This window comes from Ixodes scapularis, unplaced genomic scaffold (assembly GCF_016920785.2).
Source record: "Ixodes scapularis isolate PalLabHiFi unplaced genomic scaffold, ASM1692078v2 PGA_scaffold4__175_contigs__length_147842914, whole genome shotgun sequence".
Lineage (NCBI taxonomy): Eukaryota > Metazoa > Arthropoda > Arachnida > Ixodida > Ixodidae > Ixodes > Ixodes scapularis.
Genome location: NW_024609879.1, coordinates 144987176 through 145013321, shown reverse-complemented (window position 1 = coordinate 145013321; position 26146 = coordinate 144987176). Strand labels below are relative to the sequence as shown.

The 26146-nt window shown below is 43.7% G+C and overlaps 1 protein-coding gene across 1 annotated transcript in view; it reads left to right on the top strand.

Annotated features, from left to right (window-relative positions):
- The window catches only part of LOC8035795 (venom metalloproteinase antarease-like TtrivMP_A), an 80268-nt gene extending 67011 nt beyond the window's left edge, over positions 1-13257 (top strand). The window contains exons 11-14 of the mRNA XM_029979592.3: positions 8749-8913; positions 11606-11750; positions 11832-11948; positions 13207-13257. Coding sequence (XP_029835452.3) covers positions 8749-8913; positions 11606-11750; positions 11832-11948; positions 13207-13257 — 478 coding nt within the window. The remainder of the gene's footprint in view (positions 1-8748; positions 8914-11605; positions 11751-11831; positions 11949-13206) is intronic.
- The last annotated feature ends 12889 nt before the right edge of the window (positions 13258-26146 follow it).

Below are 26146 nucleotides of genomic sequence, written 5' to 3'. Positions count from 1 at the left end.
AGAGGTGAGCACCCCACTCGCAGCACTCAACAAGTCTTGGCAAAGATGGCACAAACCTTTTTTTAAGAAACGAGTCCACCAGAAACCCGGCGAAGTGGTATTCAACATTTTCTTGGATGAGGTCGTCATATGACTCGTCGGGAAGTTCAAGCTCATCGGTTTCAATTGCTGGCAGTGGTTCGGGCTGGTGGCTGGCTGCAGTCGACACCGGAAGGGGCCTCAATTCCACCAGCAATGTGGCAGCGCCTGCCTCACAGTTTTCTCTACTGGAAAGATGAAACATCTTTCCAAGAAAAATCTGTTTCAGGCCTGCCACAAACTGGTAGGAATTGGGTGTCTCGTTACACCCATGCAGCTGCCGCACCATCCCGAACAAGTTTTCCAGTGCGTCCTGATTGAGCCGTCTTGTTAGTAAGTGATCAAAGTCAAAGTTCAGGCTGAGGTCTTCCCAGAGTAAGAGGACGGCATTGATGGTAATTTGCCATTCCTTTACTGTGTGGGGCCGTCGTGGTGACAGGAACTGCCACTTCGAAATCCATGAACTTTTCTCTCTTAAGAAATTAATATGTCCCGATGAAGAGCTTAGTGCGAATCTCATTTTTTGTTCACCGCATTCCAGAGATGAGCTATTCAGTGAATCAAAAATTTGGTCCATGTGCTCAAGGAAATCGCAAGTGGCCTGAGCCTCAGGGGGCAGCTCATTCAGAGAAAGGAGGGTTGCAAGGGAAACAGAAAGAGTGTCACTAAAAACCTGCGCAGCAAATTGTACTTTCATATTTCCGAATGGAGTCTGATAAATGTGCCTGTCGGTAAGTTTTCTTGCCAATCGTAATCGAAGAGGGTGCTTGTTTTTGTAGAAGTCCACAATGTATTTCCATCTGATCAATTTGCTGCCAATTTGGAGGTCATGCTTGCGCAGGTTGTTACGTGTACACTTGAGCAGATGAGGGGTGTCAAAGAGAAAGTAGACCTGGGTGTCACCGACAAGGAAGAAGGGATGATCTGGTGTGACACCCAGCCGGCGTGCAAGAGCGCAGTTGCTGGCCCCCTGGTCGCACACGACAGCTTTCACAAAGACCCCGCCGGAACTCAGACTTTGAATAACCTCTGTCAACATATCCTGGAGGCATTCTGGGGATGCTTTTGAATTTGAAAGAATGAAAGCCAATGGTTGCACCCAGGGTTTAGAAATACCCGCCAACATCATAACTAAGCCTGAATTTGCCACATCACGGGTTCTTTCCTTGCCGCTGTCTGCAAAGCCATACACCATATCCGACTTAGTGTCATAGAAGAGATTTTCTTTTAGAACTATTTCGTCGAACATTAGAATACATGCGCGATCTTTAAGAGGCCAATCGTGAATTTTGTCGACAACAGTCTTGATGTTGGGTGGAACCCCAGGGTGTATAGCAATGTGGGACAGCCAGTTCTTGAGAGATCGAACCGATGGCAAGCTCAGGTACTTGGCGAGGTACTTGAAAACCCTGGGGCTCTGAAAGTAAAGGTTAAGGGCAAATGGTTTAAATTCGTCAGGCCATCTTTCGTCCGAACTTGTTCATTGGCTGCAAGTACAGCTGCACCTTTAAAAGGTCCAGTGCCCCTTTGGATAAAAATTTTGATGTGCCCTGGATGACTTGAGGTCGTGTCAAATTCAAAATATCAAGCTTTCGTGATGCCTTGAAGAGGTTCCTGCGCAATCGGTTTGGGGATTTTCTTAGGTTATCTAAGGTATGTTTCGTGCGGGGTGACTACACTTTCTTCGGCCTGCCACCTTGTCTCTTTGGGGTTGCCACCGTCCCAGCCGTGGACCTCGATGAGGCTGCAGCTCCCATTGGTGTCTCTAGAGTGATATCTGTTTGAGAGAGGAAATTACTCAGAAATTGAACTCACATTAAGCTTCAACTCAAGATAAACATGGTGCCACTGATTTCAAAAGTTGCCTTATAAAGCCAGTAAACGAACGCTGCGCGTTCTATAATGCTTTCATGTCTAGAAAAACCCGTCAAGTACAAGCTTAGTTCCTCACCAAGGTGGGGCTCCACCTGCGCCTCCTCCGGCAAAGAGGCTGCAGTTGGCGGCGGTGAGGACGGGCGAGCTGAAAAAAAGTCAATGAATTTATACTAAATTTATGCCAATAGATTTGACCACATTAGTATAAAAAAGAAGGCCGTTCCCAACTTGTGAACTATAGTTCAGAAACTAATATGAAACATTAGTTACCGGAACTGTGGCTGGCAGGCGAGTCCCAGCTCCCCATGAAGAATTCTGAATAATATAACCGTAACAGATCAGCTTCTCCGAACCAAATAGAAAACTAGCTGAGCATTGTGCTAAGACAAGCTCACCTGGAGGAACAAGCTCTTTCAATCTTGGGTCGGTTATTGGAACCGAAGGACATGCATTCGGCCGCAAACGTATATCCTTCTGTGGCTCGCAAATGCTGTGTCCTTGAAGTGGGCGCTGCACAGCCGGCGCTCGTGCAGCTTGCTCATGGGCAAAGCTTTGAACTCCGGCCGATTCGCGTACCTGATCCATTTGACCGCTCTATCGGGAAGATTACAAAGTATCCATTTCTATGCTTTCATTTTCGACTCCGAAATTACAAAACCTTAGAGGCTTACCTGTCATCTGTCGGAAACCGGAACTGTCTGCATTCCGAGTTTTTCGCCGAGTTATTGCACCATCTCGCAGAGCAGTACCTTCCGTAAGAGTGAGGCACTGCCATAGCGACAAACTCGGTGCAAAAGAAAAACAAACTTTCCCGCTAAAAAGCGCTGAAAACTTTACCTCGCGAAACGCGCCGCGCGCACCGCTCGAGCGAGCGGCGCGACCGTTAAAGAGCTACGAAAAAAAAGTACAAACGTGAATGCCCGAACCCTTTTCACGTGTTTGTTTTTGATGCACGGTTTTCTGTAAGAGCGTCGCCATTTTGAAATGCGGAACTTCCGGTACGCGCGGAAACGTCGTTTTGCTCTTGCCACTCCAGTGGAAAGTGTTAACATTCTAATAATAATTCATTTTTGTGCCTATTTTACATTTTTTTACGTGTCATACCTTGTAATCTCTTACTTTTTTGGCCCACACACCGGATATGGGGACAGCGTGGCTAGGTACGAGGGTACACAAAGAATAGGTCACTACTAGTATGGTAACCAATAGCACACATCCAACTCGAGCGCTCGAAATTCTAGCGGTAAATACACGCATAGAAGTCTGGGGCCTGTTGCATAGAGAGAGAACAGTAGTTCTCTTGTATGGATGGACGTACGACAGAGAAGCCTGCGTAGTGGCGCCGCGGTTTGGCCATCACAGGAACTCCGGGAGCTGCATTCGCCTGGTGCGGCTTTCTCCGGGGAGCGCTAGACTGGTGGCATTCGCGGAAACTAAGCTAGTCACGTGGCGCAACATGAAACGGCATTCATATTAAAAATAGCGCAAAAGAGACGGGACAAAAAGACGAAGAAGCACGCAGGACAAACGCTTTCTCCTGTGTGCTTCTTCGTCTTTTTGTCCCGTCTCTTTTGCGCTATTTTTAATATGAATGTCCACTACCAACTTGCCCAGCAGACCAAGCTTTTACAATGAAACGGCACGCTCGAGGGGTGTCATGCCCTCTCTATCAGCTGGCGGCGAACGTGCAAGGCTGCTCGCGCGCTTTTTATATACATCATTGCTCAAACAATAAACAAACTAAAGCATGAAGGCGTATCAACGATTTCGTCAGCAAAAAACAAAAATATATCATAAAGTGTTTGATAGCGCTACACTGAGCAGCCGAGCAGATAGAGCTCCGCGGCTCGTGCGCATGAACTCGTGCTTTGCGCCCGTGGCTAGAACGTACCCGGCTCTGAGCCGATCGCCATATTAAACCTCTTGTTCTGCCTTTCTATCGTGTCACCGTTCCCTGGCGCAACTTGCAACACGACATGCAACATGGTGTCAGAAGTGGGATGCCGCCAACGATGAGCCGATTTCAAGAGCTCTCCAGCGGGCACCGCCGCGCCAACCAGGGACCCACACGAAGGTAGGCGACTTTGCTCTCGGGGATCTTCGGCTGCAGCCACGCGATAAAGGATGGCGTCCTTTGTCATACAACCACCGGAAGCATTTTGTTTCTCATCACCGACCGAGTGGCCCAAGTGGAAAAAACGTTTCGAACGTTTCCGCACATCCTCCGGACTTATCGCCAAGCCCGAGCCACACCAAATAGATGCGTTGCTCTACATCATGGGAGACCAAGCGGAAGATATATATGGCACGTTCCAGCTGTCCGCCGAAGAGGCCAGGAAGTTTACAGTCGTCATGGAGCAGTTCGACAAGTATTTCATCCCGCGGCGAAACGTCACCTTCGAACGAGCCCGTTTCAACACGAGAGTTCAACAAGAAGGCGAGTCTGCGGAAGATTTTGTCACGGCGCTCCACGCACTTTGGAAGCACTGCGACTACGGCGAGCTTCAAGAACAGCTCGTCAGAGACCGTCTAGTAGTTGGAATCAAAGATCAGAAGCTCTCAGCAAGACTTCAACTCGACGCCGACCTCACGCTTCAGAAGGCACTTGAGACGGTCCGACAGGTCGAAAGCGTACGTCAGCAGCAAGCTGAGCTCAATCCCGACAAGTCGACTGTCAACAAAGTCGCCGCGGCGCGTCAACATGGAGCAAACCAAAGACGTTTCGTCAAGACTTCGGCGAAATTTGCTCACGCGAACGACGAAAGACCTCACACAGAAGTGAAGCCATCTCCAAGCTCAAGCAAGAGCGGCGTTCAGAGACCGTGTCGCTGGTGCGGAAAAGAGCAGCACGGACGCGCCCAATGCTCAGCGCGGTCGGAAGTGTGCCGTAATTGCCACAAGAAAGGACATTATTCGTCTGTTTGCAGGCCTCGACGAGTCGACTTCGTTGAAGCGCCTGAAACCAACAGCGAACAAGGATTTTTAGGAGCAGTCAAGTCCTCCGAAACTTCGGAATGGGAGACTACAATCCTGGTTCAAGGCCAACCCGTAAAATTCAATATCGACACGGGGGCCGACGAAACCGTCCTTTCACAAGCAACATTCGACATGCTCAAACGTCAGCCTCTGCTTTCAGAAGCACCTCGTCAACTTTACGGGCCCGACGCAAAGCTTCTCGCAACTGAGGGCGTTGCAAGACTCGAACTCGCTTACCGCGACAGGACACGAATTCAAGACGTCTACGTGCTTCAGGACGTCCACACGTCCTTGCTCGGAGAGCCCGCCATCAATGATCTGCAGATACTTACATTCGTCAATGCCGTCACCCAGAAGGTAATCCCAAAAGTCGAATTTCCTTCACTATTCCAAGGTCTCGGCAAGCTGCAGAAAGAACACCGCATTCGCTTGCGCGATGGAGAGGAACCATTTTGTATCAACTCTCCACGTCGCATCCCGATACCCTTGTACGAGAAAACAAGGTTGGAGCTACAGCGAATGCAGACAATCGGTGTCATTTCTCCTGTCGACGAACCAACCGAATGGTGTGCGCCCATGGTAGTCGTCCTCAAGCCAAACGGATCGGTAAGAATCTGCGTCGACTTTACTGGTCTAAACCATCACGTCCTGAGAGAATGGCATCCCATTCCTTCCGTCGAGCACACACTCGGACTGCTGCACGGCGCGAAGATATTTTCAAAATTAGATGCTAATTCGGGATTTTGGCAAATTCCACTGGACGAAGGCAGCAGGAAGCTCACCACCTTCATTACACCCTTCGGGAGGTTTTCCTTCAACAGACTACCTTTCGGCATATCGTCTGCCCCAGAGCACTTCCAAAAACAGATGTCTAATCTTTCGCATGGCATTAACAGAGTGGTCTGTCACATGGATGACATCCTCATCTGGGGTTCAACCGAAGAAGAACACAACGAGACGCTACGCACCGTACTGCAGCGATTAACCAAAGCTGGATTGACGCTGAACGAAAACAAGTGCCTATATAACGTCCAAAAGCTCACGTTCTTAGGCCATCAACTAGACCACAACGGCATCAGACCCGATGAAAGGAAGGTAGAAGCTATTTTGAAAATGAAACGCCCGACAAAGAAAAGTGAGCTGCAAAGAGTACTGGGTATGGCCACGTACCTTGCCCGCTTCGTGCCAAACCTTTCAGAGGTTCTTCAGCCACTTTCATCCTTGTTGTCGAAGAAGCAGGAGTTTCTTTGGGACTCTCCACAGCAACAAGCATTTGACAAATGGAAGACAGTACTATCTTCTCGTCCCGTACTGGGCGTATACAACCCCGGAAACGACACAGTCGTCAGCGCAGACGCTTCCTCCTTCGGACTTGGAGCACTGATCCGGCAGCGACAAACGGATGGCAAGTTCGCTGTCATTGCATATGCCTCAAGATTGCTCTCAGACTCCGAAAAGCGCTACGCGCAGATTGAGAAAGAGGCTCTTGCCTTAGTCTGGGCATGCGGGAAGTTCGAGGATTACCTGGTTGGAAAAACGTTCAAGCTGGAGACAGACCACAAGCCGCTCGTCCCCATCCTTATGTCGAAAACTCTTGACGACTTGACACTCAGACTCCAGCGGCTGAAGATGAGGATGATGCGCTACCAGAACAGCGTAGAATATGTACCAGGAAAGGACCTACTAGCTGCTGACACACTTTCCCGAGCACCTCTACAACAGACAGGGGACACAGACCTTGAAAAAGACGTCGAAGCTTTTGTCTGTTCCTTAAACAAAGCTATCCCAGTCAAGGACCATTGCCTACAATGGCTAAAAGAAAGCCAAAAATCGGACACAGTCTGTAACCAGCTACGAAAACTAAGCTCAAAGGAGTGGCCATCCAGAAGAGACTTGCCACAAGACCTGAAACCTTTCTTTGAGCAGCGACACCAGCTCACCGTAGAAGACGACTTGCTCCTCTATGCAGCCCGTGTCGTCGTTCCTGTCTTGTGCAGAAAAGAGATCATGCACCTAATTCACGAAGGCCACTTCGGCATCACTAAAACACAAGCAAGAGCAAGGGACTGTGTCTGGTGGCCAACAATAGCAGCAGAGATAACTGCCACAGTAAAGCAATGCAACGAATGCATCAAAACCACGTGCAATCGCAAGATGCCGCTTCTAAACACGGAATTTCCTGACCGGCCATGGCAGCGCGTTGCAATGGATCTTTTCTACTTCAACAGCCACTGGTGGTTGATCATGACAGATTATTTCTCAAGGTACCCCGAGATAGCACGACTTGAGAAACTCACATCGCTTACCGTCATTAACCACTGCAAATCAATCTTCGCTCGCCACGGCATTCCAGAGGTGGTAGTGTCCGACAATGGGCCTCAGTTCTCGTCATCAGATTTCGCTACATTTGCTCGAGAATACGGGTTCAAGCATACCACCTCAAGCCCATATTTTCCCCAAAGTAATGGACTTGCGGAAGCAGCCGTGAAATGCATCAAGAAATCAATGGAAAAAACGAAAGACCCATACTTGACCCTTCTCTCTTACAGGTCGACTCCGCTGAAGAATGGCTACAGCCCCGCTGAACTACTTATGGGTCGACGTTTACGAACCAAGCTCCCTATTGTTCCCGAGATGCTCATGCCTCACATGCCAGACACGAGAAAACTTCGCGACTTTGAAGAACTATACCGAGAAAACCAGAAGAAAGACTTCAATCGACGGCATGGCGTACGCACACTGCCTGAAGTCCTAAATGGAGATGAAGTTTGGATCACTGACATCAAGCAGAAAAGTACAGTGCAGAGACCAGCAGAGGAACCCAGGTCTTACTTCGTAGACACTGACAACGGGGTTGTGCGACGTAACCGAACTCATCTTGTTCCTTTTCCTGCAAATGTCCGGGAGGCGGAAGTCGTTGACAGCGAAGATGCTCAAGAGCCACGAACAGAATGTGAAGGCAATCTTCATTTACACACGAGAAGTGGCCGATGCGTCAAGGCTCCCCAAAGACTTTGACTCTTCTGTATGGGGGAGATGTTGGATAGCTCTACACTGAGCAGCCGAGCAGATAGAGCTCCGCGGCTCGTGCGCATGAACTCGTGCCTTGCGCCCGTGGCTAGAACGTACCCGGCTCTGAGCCGATCGCCATATTAAACCTCTTGTTCTGCCTTTCTATCGTGTCACCGTTCCCTGGCGCAACTTGCAACACGACATGCAACATAAAGCACTTTACTTTTATCGCTCATCAAGCTCATAGAGTGGGCAGAACACCCCTCGAACGGGCCGTTCCATGTTGCGCCACGTGACTAACTTAGTTTCCGCGAATGCCACCAGTCTAGCGCTCCCCGGAGAAAGCCGCTCGCTCGAGCGTTATAGACAAGTGTGATTAGCACTGTACTTTAGAAACTGATTGTGTGTAAATATTTTACTTCCGTCGAACACCAAACGATTCCTACTAATTGCAATTTGTCAATGTAGTATTGTTTGGCAAAGGGCAATGTAATCTGTGTTAATATATTAAAAAAAAAATATATATATTCTTTTTAGGGTGGTAACAAAGATCACATTATTAAATACTACACAACAGGCATGGTAAATTAATTAAATGTACGTTGTGGGGAAAAATGAAGCCTTCTATACCAAATAATGTATATAGCAACTCGTTTTTTGGTGGAAATACCTGACGTCTGTTTGAATCTTTTCGGAACAGTGTCATTCACAATATAAAATATTACATCCAGTCAAGTAGATTTAAAATATACTTCACACCACAGAAACATGATGATGATAATCATTTTCATCATTCGCATATCACAGAATGGGATGTCCTCATGACGGCGATCGCGCACCCCACCAACTTGGAGGTCCTGGATCTACTAGTTGTCCTTTTAACGACGGATACGTCATGAGCTACGCCGCCATCAATGCGAACCAATACAAATTCTCCTCGTGTTGTAACTACATGATGAGCCTTATGAGCTGGTATGACGAGTATGCCCATTTCACACCTCTTTGTACTATCTCAAAAACACGGTATGTTGCCGTAAATTCAATATTGGGATATACATGTAGATAATAACATTCATTTGTGAACGATACCCTGGTTTTAGCGTTATGCTTTCTACCAAGTGTGCTCGAAGGGTTGCATTACATTTACCATCGGCGAATCGACGCAGAAGTAAATATCTAAGCAGTTTCTCGTTGTTGTTACTTAGGCATTCCAGAGTTATATAAGTTCCTGAGTAAAACCTCGTCCTAACTGTGACCTCTAATTGTTCAGGAGACACTCAAAGGCCACTCGTGTTCATTGAGAGTACAAAAAATTCCAGGCGTGGGGAGTCTCCAGGATGCCATTTTCGCTTCGAAGTTAATTGAATTGTGGTATCAGCCGATTAAAAACTACCAAAGAATAATCACGAGACAGGAAACGCCAAGAGAATAAGCCACGCCTCGTATTTTTATAATAATAATAATATTAACAATAACATTAGTCTTTATTTCCATTAAGAAAAATGGTGGAGCAAAAGGTAAAAAACTTCAACAGGAAGCTTGATTGGCCGTCAGCCCCATCGGCAGCCATAAGGCCAATAGCTTTTGTGCGATGAAAAACCAACACAAAGAATCAGATACAAAAAAAATATACATTAGCAAATGAAATAACAGAAACAAGACACAGAACGTTCAAATATGTAAAAAGATATTACGCCACTTTTTAGGAGATGTTGTTTATTGATTTCTATGTTTTCTTCAAAGTGGTTTACAAGCTTTGGAATTAAGTACCAAAGCATTTGCTGCCCATAATTTGACCTGCCGGTGGGAACCTTCCAATATTTATTATAGCGGATCAAGTAAGCCGCATCATATTTTTAGGATGCAACTATGTCGCCGCTGAAAATAAGATGCCTTCATTTCAAAGCAAATCGCAGTTCCAGAGGTGACACTTTTCCGAAAGAGAAGTGCTAGGAAGGCCCAGATTCTCGAATGTTTGGCTTTGAGTTTACATGGAAGAGTTGGAATCCCACTCGTACAATAATCATTAAACAAATTCATTCAAGAGTCGGTAAACTCAAGTATGAAAAATGGCGCCACACACCTGATCCGGTGGCATGCATAAACTCGCCGAATCTTGGCATGCATGCCAAGATTCGGCGAGTTTATCGATAGTGATTAAGAGCTTAGTGAGATGCTGCAAAAAAATTCTAGGTCTGATTTTATTTTCTGAATTTCAACCACGTTCTGGCCGCACCATGAAGACACCAATATTTGGCTCGAAAAGACACGAAAACATCACTTAAAACGAATGAACCGAATGCCGTTACGTCACTCTGGAGTTAAAAGCAGCGCTGATCCGCCGAAGTACGGCGGCAAGCAGCGTGCGCGCGAGCCCTGTCGAACCGGATTTGCCTTCTCTCCCGGCCTATTTAATTCTTGCTGAAAGCGAAAGAACAGCAACAAAAATATTAAATAAACGGTCCGTTTGTAACGCGTTGACGACACCCAGTAGCGGAGCTCGTAACCACGCCTGTCACCAAGCAGCTTTGCCCGTGCTGGGCCAAGTGACGTCACGTCTCTCGTGATGCATCCCGCTCTCTTATGGCTGATCTTCGAGCGCTCATTGGAATCGGTCCTTTAGAACGAAAAATATATCGATCTTTTTGGAATACAAGCGTGCCAATGTCATTAGCATACAAAGCTGATCACGTTTAACTTATGTCTGAACGTGGGTTCAGGCATAAGTTAATTTTCGATTCATCATTCCGTTAAGAAATTTGTCGCGTTTCTAATCTTCAATTCTTAACATCACCCCGCTGCAAAGAAGAATGCGGTATTAGCATGTAAGAACGCTAAATAACTAATCATAAGGCAAGAAAGTAGAATATATTTACAAGCTGCGTTTCTGAAGCTCTTACTGACTTCATTTTAAAATATCAGTTTGTAGATTTTGTCAAATTGTTATAAACTTACGCAAGCTTTATCATACTGACAACGACTCGGGGGTCACAAAATATGGCCCGCACAAACCATACACACTAAATTTTTTTCTCGCTAAATCTGGGGGAGTAAATGGATTATTGTATTAGTCGTGTTGCATTAGAAGACGTGACTTTACTGTTCCGACTAAATTTAGCAGGGAAACAGGATTGGTCCATACGTCACGTGACCTAAATTTTTCCGCTAAAATTTAGCGGAGAAAGAGAAATATTTCAAGGTCTTCAACGCTACATTTAGGACCCCTAAACATGTTTCTTTGCGCCCATTGAACACACAAATATTCTAGTGTGAAAACTGTCTCATTCCTCTCCACCTTCCCCCATCGATGTATATCACCATAATACGAACTTACGCCAATGGCCATGGAAAACATGCACCAAAGGTTGGTTAAGTCATCAAATCTGTGCAATATAACAGCCAAAATTATGCTTTTTATATTAGGATTTAGCGCGTTAAAGTAATCAAACTAAATAAAACATACCTTAATTCTCCGCAAGTATATTTTCAATGAATTTCGTCGTTTAAAAAAAGGTGCAAGGAATAAGCGAACACAAAAGAAAGAGTATTAACATCGGCAATTTTGTTGCAGTCAGCTTTCCGTGTTCGACTTTTGTCTTTCATGTAATCTTCTTACAGTTCACTCTCCGATTCATTTCAAATAAAATCCATCCGTCGGTTTTAGGTCGCCCCTAGGGGCATGCCTCCACAAAAAGAATGCCAAATTTAAACTAAAAAGAAGGGAAAATAACTTGCCCGGAAAGGGTATTAAAAAGACAACTCAATGCAAGTTGGCGTTTCCTGATATGCCTGAGACCTACTGGATGCAGGTATATTTTGTTTTCTTTTTATTGAAACCGTACAAAGTTAGCCAGGCTTCTGTTAAACTTTCTCGTTTCTTCTTTTTTCAGAATGAGAAGATCGTACATTGCGAAATGCAGTGTTTTGTGCCAAAACGAGTAGCCGGGTATAACACACACGTAGGGCTTGCACTGATGGATGGCACAATATGCAACAGAAAGAGATACGTGGGTTCAAATGTGACTCTCTTGCAGCATCAAGGCTGCTCCATACATTTTCATTTTCACGTGAGATTCACTGTGTTGCAGTCGCTTGTAGCCGTTTACGACGAAAGGACACACTGGCACAATGGCGCCATCTATCACGTGGACCTGGAACACATCTGATCTGCGTGTACCTATAGACGTATTGTTTTTCTGGCTTTGTGAGGTCAATTGTATTCACTCTCAATGAGAAACGGTGTCATACTATCGATAAACGTGTTTCAGGCACGGCGGTAGAATGATGCGAAGTATCTACGGATGTACTATGTGTTTCAAAGCTACTCAATAGATGTCGCCAGAGTGTGTTCTCTCGTCATACGGGGCTACGTGCGGCTGAATCGCAGTCAGTCAAGCCCAAACGCAAATATGTGAAACAACCTTCGTAGTTTTTTAAACGCAGTACGTAATGGACTCTTCTAAACCTGAAAATTGGCAGGCGTAAGACAATAGAAACCTAAGACATCAGGCCTGAAGGCCCATGGCGCTGACGCGTGTGTTCTGCAACGCGCAAAGATGCAGTTGAAAGGCTTTGTTGGGACGTTAGAACTACAAATTAAAATATTGAAACTTAATATTTTTTTAACCGAATGACAGAACTCGTCAAATTTGCTTTCCGGAGTAACTCACGAATCTCAAAATTTCAGAAGCTGCCAACCATTATATCCTTGCACCCTCTATAAACTGAACGGGAAATCGTATTGCCATAAAAGAAAGGGCCCAGCCACCTTTGTTGCGGTGGATGGTTCATACTTAAAACCGTACTTTTTTTTAGAACCAGCAGTACCGAGATCTTGGAAACTTATATTTCGTTAATAAATTTACATTTACTACACTGCACTAATAAAAGAAAGTATTTTTGGGGTCGGGGAGGGCTGGAAAACTAAAAAACATACGAGTGAACTATAAAAAAAAAAGTTAATAAATATTTATTTTATTCAATTATCGCACCCTTTGGGAGCACATTTTGATAACGTGCCACGTTGGTGTCTAGTAAATAGTATTAAACTATACCCATAAAACATACACTCTACAATGGTATACTAAGAGGAGAATCGGAATGGTGCGTTTATTGGTTCGTATAGGTGCCGACAAATATTGTTTGTTTTGTAACGTCTGTGCTGATGTGAAACAAAAAAACATTATATTGGTATATATTTAAAACGTTATAGCTGAATGTGGCAATCGGGTCGAAATAACACGACGACTTTTATGTTTCTTCTAGGTCTGTATTAACGGCCGCTGCCGAAAGAAGCGAAAAACGTATCTCTCCTAGTAGCAGAAATATCGTGGAAAATATTTTCTTGGACAAGAACCACGTCTTTATACTAAGTCTGCGTCAGTTATAAAAAAATCACACGTTGCAGGTTTAGTATAATTTGTCTACAAATAAAACATACACAAAAATATGCTGGTTTCACTGAAATAATTTTAAACCAGCCAAGTAACCGACCGATTAAGAGGCGGAGGGCGAGGTTTCCGCTTTTCTAATCGTAATTTGATATTGGGCATCCCCTTCGGCCAATGCATTAACCTTATGGGCTGCTGAGTGATAGAATGTTCTACTCAGGACACGCCACGCCTGGCGTCTCCTTAAAGGCCCCCCCTATTTTCTGCAGGGACGATAATCCTCTCGGCCCTCCCCATTTCCTTAGCTGCGAGGGGAGCCAAATTGGGGCAAGGGAAAAAGTGGAGAGGATAGAGGAAAGCGGGAGGCAAGCAAACGTAGAAAGCGCGAAGTGTGCGTCGGCCTTAAAGGTGTCAGCGCTAATAGCGGCTCTGTAGCCTATCTTAATGATACAAACATTGATATCCCCATTGTTCTGACACATAGTTGTTTTATCTAAGGGTCAAGTTAATTGAATTTTCAATAAGACGTTTATAGCGAAACGACTGGAATTTTTTTTATACAGTGCGAATTGCAATGCTAATTGAAATTAGAGTGTACTCGCGACGCTGTTTATGTCACGGGCAATCGTTTATCGGCGCAATTGAACCTTAATATGCGACAGTTTAATTTAGAAGTCCTTACACTTTAATTCTAATGAATTCTCACCACCTATCAGGTTCGTATGCTTGGTCGCTCCATCTCGTCCTCTTAACCAGGAGCGGCCCGCCGATCCCTTTTCCCGTCCGGTGAAGGGGATAGTCTTCTTAGGGCGCAGCTGCTGTCGGGGCGCTCGATATCGGCGGAAGAGAGCTGCTCGCCCGCCCGGCCCTGCCTCTGAAACGACTGGACTAGGCCCGTATTTTTTTGGCCGTACTTCGTTCCCTGCTGGTAGATATATATTTTATTTAATCGGCCACTCCGAATTTAGTTGCGCATGCCACATCGGCTCAAATATGCAAGAGAAAAAAAAGTAAGGCAGGATTAATTAGCGTAAGAACGAATGTTTTACGTTTTCTTAAAGTCCTTTGTTGCAAGATGTATATGAGGACAATTTTGCGTCGGTACTGCCGTCGGCCGCGGCACTCTTTATTTATTTATACCTTATGACCTTCTTTCAAGATGAAGTGAGCGCAGAACCGTCTACAATATTGGTTCCCACTGGCCCCCTTTGTTGCTCTCTTGCCGTGAGATGTTCCATAGCCAGACATCCCAGATGCTTTCTGTAGATGTCAGCTAGTGGTATAGCATATCGCGGTTGCTTGCCGCTTTTAATCTGCAACACGGCACGCAACAGTTTCTTAAGTGTTGCGTGCCTCGTAATTTACGGGAAAGCCTAGACTGTTAGGATGGCACTAAAGAACGGCAGATAAATTAAGCTGCTCAGGCGGGCGCCGATAGAAACGTTGTATTGACAAGAGCGCCTCTAGATTGGCCGCGTTCACCAACTGAAGTGTGCGGCATCGGGACCACCATTGCGGAGGCGTGTTCGATTTTTTTCAGGGGCTCAGAAAGAAAGCGTGACTTTATGATTCGAGTTTAGGGGTTGAGCGACAGACCGCCTGAGGACTGCGGGGCGGGGGTAAAGTCGCCGGTAGAACTGGTAGGTGAGGCGGCTGGAATTTGCCCTTACGATCAGTGCCGTTAGCGGAGACGCCATTGCGGCAGCAATCTCAGACTGGTCAGAAGCAGCGACCATACATTATAATTTTGACTTGGCAGCGCGACTCAAATGCGAATGTTTCTATTGGTTCTGTTTCACTTTGAATATTGTGACCCCGGGCGCGTCCCCTAGGTCCCCAAGTTACGAATAAATAACTTGATATCTTAGAGAAGGTCATCTGATATAACCACAATTTGACCTCAAGCACCTGATTGTTTAGACATCGAGATACAAAATGCAAACACTGTTCCTTTTTTATTGCAAGGAATGAAGCGGAAGCAAATTACTCTCTGGATTGTTCAAAGTTTTCTTTTGTATGCTAGACAAAAATAATATTCAGAAAAACTTGTTATTTGACCAGTAGCTAATTTTTTCAAGTAACAAGGCTCTGTGGCTGCTGTACGTCTGATTGCTTAAGAGGGAATGGTATGGTAAAGCAGTTCATCTTGATTTTAATTTTGCACTTTATAAACTACTGAATGTGTTATTGTGAAACTTTATGGATTGAATGGTTACGACATTGAGATAAGCTTGTTGCTTTTTTGCTAAATAATTTTTTATCTTATTAGTAACTGACTGTTGAATCTCAGGATGCTTTTAATTTTTTAATGTACCTTTTATCAGGAGCAAAAGATAGCATGTGTATTTCATTTGGCACGTGTCTTTCCCATATTGCTGGATTTAAACTAAACCTAAAAAATACGTTAGAACATAAAGCAGGCAAAAAACACAGTGTTCTCACTTGTCACGAGCCAAAAGAATTGCACCTCATTCTATTAATTTTTTAACAATACAAGGAAGTCAATAATTGAAACTTTTACTTCCGAGGCACTGTCAATATATATTGCTATAAACTGTTTAAAGTTCTCGTGCAGTCAGATGAGTAGTTTCTTGTAAAGGTATATCAAAAGTTAAAAAAAAATAAAGAATAAAAAAATTGTTATTTTGAATAAAAAGACAAGTTTGTTTGCCTCCAGATTTCTCGCAAAGGCTTATAAGGCTCCAGCGGAATAGTACATGTCCATTCTTGCTTTGTTTTTATCCACTCCAAAGCCTTGCTTCACGTTCCTCTGCCTCCTGCGTCGTTCCTTACTTTCCCTGTGTTGGTACCTTCGAGGTATTAATCAATAAATAAAGAACTAAATTTAAAAAAAAGCATAAACGTGCATTAACCAATTTTAAATACCTAAGGGCGCGGATTTTGGCGCCATATCTAAGTGACTTGGAGCACTGGTTCGTGCTCGCCGCTTCCCACTTTTGTTTCTCAAACTGGATATAATCTTTCTTTGGCACTGAAACTGAAAAATTTACTTCTTTGGTTTGTTTATTACCCTACCACAGACATAACGAATAATGTTTTTTTTTTTGCAATTTAAAGGAAATGTGAATATCAGAAACAGTGCTGTTTCCCCGTGCCAAGAATCTGTAATTCAAGCGAGCAGAAAACGAAGAGGTATAAATAAGAGAGTACCAACGAGCGTATTGTATTCTTGGCTTGAAATTTATTCCACTAAATTTTGAATTCCCTTCTATTTCTATGATTTATAGTGCTTATTTCCACCGCATGCATTCGCCGATTGTGTATTTGCCGACATGTGATTTATTGTCATTTTTTTCTTACAAGTATCAGCCTGTAGTGAGAGCACCTGATTATCGTAGCGTTTATTCCCTTCAACCTTAATATGACAACTGTTGTTCTATTTATGCTTATAAATAATTATTAATAAATTCAAACCCTGCCAGAAAAAAACATGGTGCGGTCGTCTGCGTAATGAATCATGCTTGCTTTGTTGTCAATATGTATTGATTCGTTGCTGCGAGCACACATCGGCCCCGGATCTTGGCTGCAAGGGGTTCCCTTTGTCGGTGCCTGGCCATGAAAAGTTCCCTAACCAGATATCCCGAGGTTTTTCATTGGACAGAACGTGGTGATATCGGAGATCTGGGTTTCTTGCCATGCTTGATTCGTAACACGGCACGCTGGAACATGTAGGCATGTCGTACACCATAATCACCGTGAAAGGCCTTCAACAGTTAAAATGACTATATAACGACCGCGGGTATCAGGCTACTCACACGAGCGCAGTTAATCGACTTTGGCTCTTGCTGTGAAGCGACTTTGACTTTTGATGTATCCCTCATAATCAGCCCCCCCCCCCCCCCCCCCCAATCCGTCACGGAAAACGAAGTAACTTCTCCCCCTCACCAACACTATTTTGCTCGCGGAAGGAACCGGCAGGACGTTCCTAGAGCGTATGCGTGGGTCAGACTTTTGTGTATAAAAGGAAGAGGAGGGGAGGCGGTGTGAACTTGTCGAGGGGGGGGGAATGAATGTGATGTCACAAGCAAAGCATTGCCCAGATCCATTTCGCTGAACTAATATTTCCCATTTCTCATTAAACTAAAACTCTTTCACTAAAACACACGTTAAACGTCGTTGAAAATAATCCTTGGGAGACTCAGGGAGAGGTCACCGTCCATTAAATCCGCCTTGTAACCCAGCGTGGGCAAAGGATTAAGTTGTCGAGTCTTCAATTTCTGTAAACATATTTACTTTGTCTCTCGACGCGAATTAGCGAATCGTCGTGCTATTCCGCAGTATAAGTATATCGCCAGCCATCTTAGCTACACGCCAACACATGCTACTCTATAGTACTGCAACTGACGACGAAGGCTTCAATCGCAAAAAGAATAAAATTAAGAGTTGCGGCAACGCAAATTGTGCTTCCGGCACGAATTTGCGGGCACTGCAAAGACCTCAAATAGGTTTGAGATAGCTGCGACCTCAGTAGAGCTCAGAGGACGGAAGTCGCGCAGGTAAGCCAAGATGGATCCAACCCTGTCCGGAAGTTCTCATTTTATTATCGGTTTTGTAGAACAGGACGTCCTGAAATGTACTCACCATGTTCCTTCGAAATAAACCAAAATTTATCTCGGCTAACTAAAAAATAAAATGGAGGGCGCGGGTTTAAGTTGGCGTTTCTGGTGTTGCTCCACAAGGCGTCGAAAGCGTTGGGTTACTTTATTTTCAAGAGCCGAGATTCAAACCTTAGGTCCTGTGATGAATGGGAGACATACACCGAGTAGGGATGAGTAAATTGCTTCATAATATTCTGTCGCTTACCTCGATACTATACATATGTTTACAGAGGAAGTTGAAGAAGCTGTATAAACAGCATAAACAGCGAAAAAAAAAACAAGGTGGAACAATACAAAAATACAGTTGTGTACGGCATGTCAAAGATTGGTGATAAGTGCCACTGTACCTCTTAGAGAATGCTTCCCTAAACTATAGATTACCCCCCTCAAACATTTACAGTCCTTCCTCGGACATCATATAAGAACCGAGCACAATTCCTCATGCTACGTTACAGACGTTACAGTCGCTTGGTGGCCATGAAAACTCGAAGTCGATCTCGTCATAAGCAGACGTGGACTCCCATAATGTAACGTAATGTAAGAAAATGGTGTGTGAAGGGCCCTTGAGTCTGAACGCATTTAAGGTTTCCAATAAAGACGTCGGAGACGTGTCTTAGCATACGTTTTCCCAGCGCTGCGACGCAGCTGGAGCAAGAGGTGTACTGACGCGCGGCGCGGAGGCGTAAGTTTAACCAGACGCCACGACGCAGCTGGAGCGAGAGACGTGTTGATATGCAAATCGGAAGCCCTACTTCAACAAGACGCCATGACGGAATTAGAGCGCGAGGTGCGTTAATACGTTTAGCGGAAGCGTGGCTTTAACGATACCCCTGGACGCAGCAGGGGCGAGGTATGTCGGTACGCAAGGTGAAAGCTTAACTTTAACACGACGCCACGATGTAGCTGGAGCGAGAGACGCGTTGACTCGCAAAGCGGAAGCGTGATCTCGACAAGACTCCACGACGCAGCTCGTACGAGAGGCGAAATGAACTATGTAGGCAGTGGGCCAGATCTGCGGCAGATGCCCTTTTCGAAGGCATTTTAGGATGATTTTTCAATCGCATGCGTGAGCATAATATTTCACTAATCCAAATCTATCATCCACACTAAATTGATTTTAAAATGAACTTATCCGGCGAAAATATCGCATAATTGTCATATAGTCACTGGAAATCTGGGAAACGCAGAAAAACGGGGCAGTCCCAATCGATTTGTCATCGCTCCGTAATCAATGAGAGCCTGACATTGGCCGATAAGAGCACCTCAGAATGAATCACGGGAAATAAACGTGACCATTAGAAAACCATGCCTTAAATTTCTTTAAAAAAATTAAAGGGGGGCGTATTTGGGGCTCTGATTTGTTACCAAACTTGTCTACAGAAATGTAAAAAAAATCGCGGAATATTTACGTCACTTTTGCGTAAATTAGATGGCGGTAGCCCACTCTAGGCCGCGCCCGGGAACGCAGATTGCTACCCTCCGTTTCTTGGCTCTCGTTAATTGGAGAGGTTATTGATGTGTGGAGTATTCGTTGTACATTTGTTTTTACTTCGTGCCGCGATGCCACCGTTTCTTTTTTTGTCATGAAGAGTGAACAGTGAACCCATTGCTTCGTTGTCCGAAATGAGTGTGAAGTCCTCTTTCATTTTTTTTTTCTTTTCTTTTTCGGGTTACTTCGCTGTTCATTTATCTTCTTTTTTTTCCAACTCTAGGTTTTCCTGAAGGACGCTTCGGGGTTAAGGGGTATTTAGTCGAGAGGCGTCTTTCGTATCTGAAGTGGGAACAATGTTTAGAATAAAAATGGAGAAATATTATTTGCGTTCTAGTTTGAAGGAGGGAGGATTCGTTTTGCCTTAGTCTGTTGACCTGTAAAGTTCTCCCCTTTCTTACATTTTGTGATGGTGGTTATGGCGCTTGAACTGTATAGACTTCGTCCTTGAGTGGTGGTGGTGACAACCTCGAGTTTGATACTATATGAAGAGGTGGGCTAAATACACGGGTTTGCTGCGTTTGGGATGTCGCCTTTCCTATTTTTTATTTTTTGTTTATTCTACGTTTTTATGCTTATCTTCTTCCCAAGTTTCAAGTCAATTCAACATGGTTAATTGGCACTTGTTAGCTTGCACCCTTACTGTATTTTGTTCGTGATCAGCATGGCTACCTTGGAGAGAAGAATATAAAAAATTAATCCGTCATATCTTTTTAAATCCAAAAGGAGGTCCCCAAACCGCATAATCAAAACCAGTAAGTAAATATATAATTTTGCTTTTTCTACACTCGTTTCTGCACACCAAATATTCACTATTCGTGTCTGTATACTATTCGCGTCAAATAAAACAAACTTCTCTTGTATACACTTGGTTCAAAATACGACATGCCCCTGGCTTATATTCGTGATGTAGTAAGAATATATTAATAAAAAAAGACCTGTCGTATCTTAGTTATTACAGACTTGTTGGCTCGTCGTAATTCATGGATAGGATGAGTACTTTCACGTGAAGTGCACTGAAATGTTTCTAAACTCATAGGAAACCTTTCGCATCGGTATGGCGCAAAAGGGAATTTAAAATACAGAGTAATTTAAAACAAATTTTACTTTTTTAATTTTACAATGCCATTGATAGTGCCTAAGACTTACTTCGTTAAGCTCGTCACAAGTTTACTGCTGTCCTTGAGTGTGGAATAATTGATGTAATTATTAAGGACATATTAAAATTTCCGAGCGCTAGAATAAATACCTAATATACTTCACCACGAAATAACATCCTAAGTTTAAAAGTAAACCTCGATTTCATTTTCCATCACGCAATTCTTTGAATTGAGCCCCGTGGTTCATTATATCTTTCTGGAGAAAGGAACAACGCGGGTTTTTATGTTACAATTACGCGCACTAAACGCAATACCTATTGTGTTTCTTGTTTGGAGACCAATGCGCTGTTATAAGAACAATCTCTGGAATATATACCTACTAGCGAAAACTTTATTCTCCTTCTTTATGTGAGCGAAGGGTTGTCTAAAGCACGCCCGAAAGTGTAATTTGACTACTTAAAAACTTAAAGAAATAACATGCATCAAGGGTAAAACCATAAAAAAGGGCGGTCTAGTGAGTTAATCATGGGTTACATGGGTCACTGCACGGACTGTATCTTTAAGGTGTGTATAATAAACATAAGTTATGCAGCTTATGCCGCTTATAAATGTGAAAGCGATTTATTGTACAAGGGGAGCTATTAAGAGAAGACCCAACGAGAAGTGGACCGGGGTGTGAACAATCCTGCATGTGATGGTGTGCATAGGTCGTTGGCCGCGAGACTGGAATTAACCCCCGGTATTCACAACGGGGTGCTTTGGTATACTTCAAAATTAATGCCTTGGTTTTTGGATTTCATATATTATTGAGCCGATCGGGCTGGTGGTTAGAGTTTCGTACGACTAGCTCAGAGTACCGCCTCCTGTACACTGGACACTTGTTTTTACCTTGTTACTCAAATATAACCGAAGTTATTTTCCCGCGTGATTTGAATTCAGAAACTCGGAAGTACATGCGGAAAGTTTGCAATTATTGTATTTTTAAAGGTTTCAAGCAGTCGGTTCTGCCAAATAAAAAAATAGGTGGATATTTCCATACCCTCTGTTATCTTGTTGTTTATCATATGCTTTTCTCTGGATGGTTATGATTCTCACTTAAAAGAATAAGAATTATATTATTCTACCTGGTCACAAAGATTTTTGTTATTTAACATATTTGCAGCCATGAGGCCACAGCAGGTTCGTAGGCGCTCTAAACGCACAAACACACTTAAGTAATAAAAATGTTATCAAGAAAACCACACACATTTTCACTATTAAAAGCATCCGTTGATCAACACTTCCATTAATCGATGCATTTAACAAAAATAGTTTCTAAAAAAGCCAGCGTTGAAGTGATGAGGCACAATACATTTGTTATGTTTTCTTCTAGTTGCGTTATTGATGTTTGCCTTTGTAAAATTTTTCTGAATCTGATTTTTAAAAAAAATTCAATCGTCTCATCATCATCCTGGCACTTATGGGCAAAATGTAGCATCGGATCAATAGCGATTGAAAATAAATCGGACAGCTTTACTTTGTCTGCGTTCTACTTTGCAAATGTGTTGCTGTGTGAATGGTTCCCAAACAGGGCCTGCATATTCAATTGTTGGTAAGATCAGTAACTTATATGCTATAAATTTGAGCTCCGGACCGGCCATTTTTAACGTCCGTCAAAGTTTCCACATTTTTCTTAGCGCTTTATGGGAAGCATTTTTGATGTGCGCATTCCAGTTCAGAATACATTTCAAAAGAACGCCTAGGTATTGGTACTCCTCTACACATTTTAAAGGCACCACTGCTGGTAATTCGTTTTGCGTTCTGCTCTGGTATACATTTTTTTTTACTTTCATCTGCATCGTCGCACTAGCCTGTAAATTTCTGTAAATGATTATTCATTGTCTTTTTATCATCATATGTTTGTATTTCTGAATATATAATTTTCTCAAGTTGAAGCCTGGGCGAGTTGGTATGACATTCTTAAAAGGTTAAACCAGCGCAAAGAACGACGGACAGGGTAAAGAAGGACACGGACAGAGCGCTGCAGCGCTCGGTCCGTGTCCTTCTTTACCCTGTCCGTCGTTTTTTGCGCTGTTTTAACCTTTTAATAATTTTCTCATCAGCAAAATGCATAATTTTAACACCAGCTTGAAATCCTCGGCTTATGTCACTGATACATAGGATAAATAGCAGCGGGCCAAGAACAAACGTCTTGAGTCACTCCTTATATAACAGATACGTTGCCTGACATTGTACTCTTCAACTGCGCGAACTGCTCTCTACCAACCATGTATAATCATCAAGCGAGGTGAAAATTTTATTGTTGTTAAGAATATATGTAGTTTATGAAGTAGCTTTGGGTAGAAATACATTTAAGTGTGTTGGTAAAATCCAAGAGCACCACACCTATCTATCCGCCCTTGTCGAGGCGTGAACTTAGGACGTTGGTTACTTCTATTAGTCTTGCGACTGTTGAGCAACCACGCCTAAAACCATACTGATAATTTCCTACGAGGGTATTTTTCTCAAGAAAAGTTATAATGTATTCAAAGATTTTACAACTTGTACTTGCCGATCACGATTTTGGTATTGGAACTATTTTTCAGACTTCCAGTCATGTAAAAGGCTCCCTCGAGATGTTTTTTTTTTTTTTTTATAGATGGTGGCTGAGTAAAAAGAACGACACTGCATATTAACAAAAAAAAAATAATTGCATCATTTCTTTGTTGTTCGGATTGTGCTCTTATTACAGCGCGCTGGCCGAACAATTCGTTCAAACGCAGACGATTGCTTCGTCAGTTTAGGCGGTGTTTCACCTGTGTAATAATCCTGGTGATCTAATGATTTTGTCTAGCGATGTTTTTGACACAAAGCGGAACAAAGCGATTTATGTTGGCCTTAGCTAGGGTTTTGAAAGCAGTTCACGTTTGTTCTGCCGTTGTGGTTCCTAATAGAGCAAACTGCTCGACGTCGGTGAAATGTAAATGTAACATGTCAAGTATACTTTTATTATCGGCACAAGTTAAATCTGGAAATGTGGTCTTCGCTGATGGTATCGAAGTTGGACCATCTAATGGATACTGAAAGACTACCTTGTCATGATCAGAGAGGCCACCTTTAACTTCGCATAAATAATTCTGTCCAGCAAGTTGTTTACCTAGGAAAATTAAGTCACGCACCGATTCCAAATTATTATGTCTTCTAGACCCATAACCTACAGCTGGTGTGAGGTCGCGAAAAACTTCCAATGAGTGCTCGGGATGCTCCGACCTCAGCGTCTCGCATATTTTCCAGTCTATTAAAGGAATATTAAAATCTGCAGCAAAAATGTACCCGGTTTTTTATTTTTATATATCTACAAACGTTAATATAAAGATGAGCAAGATTTTCCGCTCCTGATACAGGTGGACGTTATACCGCATATATGATAAGGACTACGTTTATATATCTAATTTTAAGAAACACGCACTAAACACTTTCAGCGGGAGACGTCGGAATACCCTCTACGCCCTTCTCAACTAGAATGGCGACATATCTTGCCTTCCACAACCATATTCTATATTTGTAGTAGAAGTACGAGCTTTTTTTTTTTTTACTCAAATGTTACGAAACAGAGTTGACGTTTAGAAACACTCGCTTCGTATGCACTTCGTAGGTTAAGTGCTAAGTGCGGCATTACGTGTGGATAATGTCAGACCAGTTATTCTTTTGTTCAATATTGGTATTAAAAAGTCAAACTCACTTTTCGTGAGAACAATAGCCTGCGTTATGCGAGAAACGTCTAAGGAGTAACCTTTGTTTTAAAGGCCAAAACAAACATTTTGTCGCCTAGAAAAAAAAAAAGACAAGCTGCCTTAGTGAACGCAAAAGGGCAATTTTATATGCAAAAGTCAATAGTCATAGTACCCGATACCATGCTATATATTCGCAAAAAACTTAAAAAAAATGAGTGAAATAGACAAAAAAAACAACACAGAAGGCTCTATTTCTGCAGTTTGTATGACTCACACCGTTGTAGCATGCCAAATAAAGCAGCTGGAATGATATACCTGAGACTTGCTTGTGTAATGGCTTTATGAAAATATGGCAAAGAGCTAGTCAGTTGTGCTGCGAAACTGACTAAAAGGTGTACATGTGCACCACACCAACGGGTGCGCACGTACTCCCATATTTGGGGTGTGCAAGTGTTCCCCCAAAGAGTGTAGTATATGTGACAAGCACTTACACCCCCTATGGGTGTACCCCATGACGCCCTTTTTTTTAGAGTGTACGTGCACTCCAACCTGAATGTCCGGAAGGCGTCGTCCACCGCGCAGCGAAGCATTGGCGCGTCAAGCGGAAATGGATCGGAATTATCGGACACGAATTGATATCACTGTCAGTCTTGACGCTTTGATGTGAATTCAATACCATGACGTGAAATCGTACCTAGATACAGAAACCGGGAGCTCTGCTGGAGCCTGGGACTTCTGTGGTGCAGAAATGTAACAATTAATATCTTTTCACTGTTACCAAAATAAATGTATCGGGTTTTCCATAGGTTTTTGCGCAATCGTCTTTTTCAATTTTTTGTATTTTTGTAAAAAAAAACATAAAAAGTTTCTTTTTACGCCCCTCAAAATTTCATGAAATTTTTCATCTCTACCCACGGCACCGCGTCCCGTGGAGAAATAGTGTAACCATCTTCTGCTGCGTTGCGCGAGGACAGCGCAGCAGGGGTTGGTCGCACTATACTCCACGGGGCGCGGTGCTGTCGGGCCTGAGATGCGCTCCGATTGCAAACCGAAACTTAAATACCGGTCGAATTTGTGCGGTTTTTCAGAAATCCGTAAAATGCTTCGCGTGCCTTCTATCGTTCTGCAATTTGTTGATTTAGTGTCTTTCAATGATGCTGAGCAATTTTCTAATCGAAACCATGGCCTTAAACACATTATTAAAAAGTTAATTACGCAAAAATAATTAACAACTTAATTATCCTTCACTCTAATATTTTCCTAAATGGGCCCCTGGACCATGACCAAAACGCCGCTAGCCTTTTTTCGCTGTGATGAGTAGTTTTCGCATTAGCGATTTGGCCTGCGTTCTCTGAAACACCCTGTATATATTGTGGGCACCCTAGCGGCTTCCCAGCCCCAGTTGCTCGACTGCGAGGCAAAGGTGCCGAACTTTTCCCGCGTGGCGGCGACGTCACGCCAGCCACGCGCACATCGCGTGCGCCGCATTGATAAGGCGCATCAGAGGCGGCGCACAGAGAGTCGCTGCCTGGACTCAGGCACCGCCGGTAACAATGTTAATCGTCTGGTCCATGTCCCGTTAAATGTAGTTTCTTGTTGTTGAAACCGCTGGCTCCTTGTTATTCCTCCGGGTCGGGTATGCAGCAATGGCAAAATCCGACTACAACGGCACCCAACGTGGGGCACTAACATCACCTTAAGGTTCCGATTTACCCTTTCCGTGATATTTGCTTACGGATGGTATGGGGAACTTCTTTTGTGCTTAATGCACCGCGCATGCGTCCGCAAACACCTTACTCGTCAGATAGGAGGCATTATCGGTTACAAGATGTGCAGGAAAGCCAAACCTAGCGAATGCTTCGAGTATAGGCACTACCAGATTTTTTTTTAATCT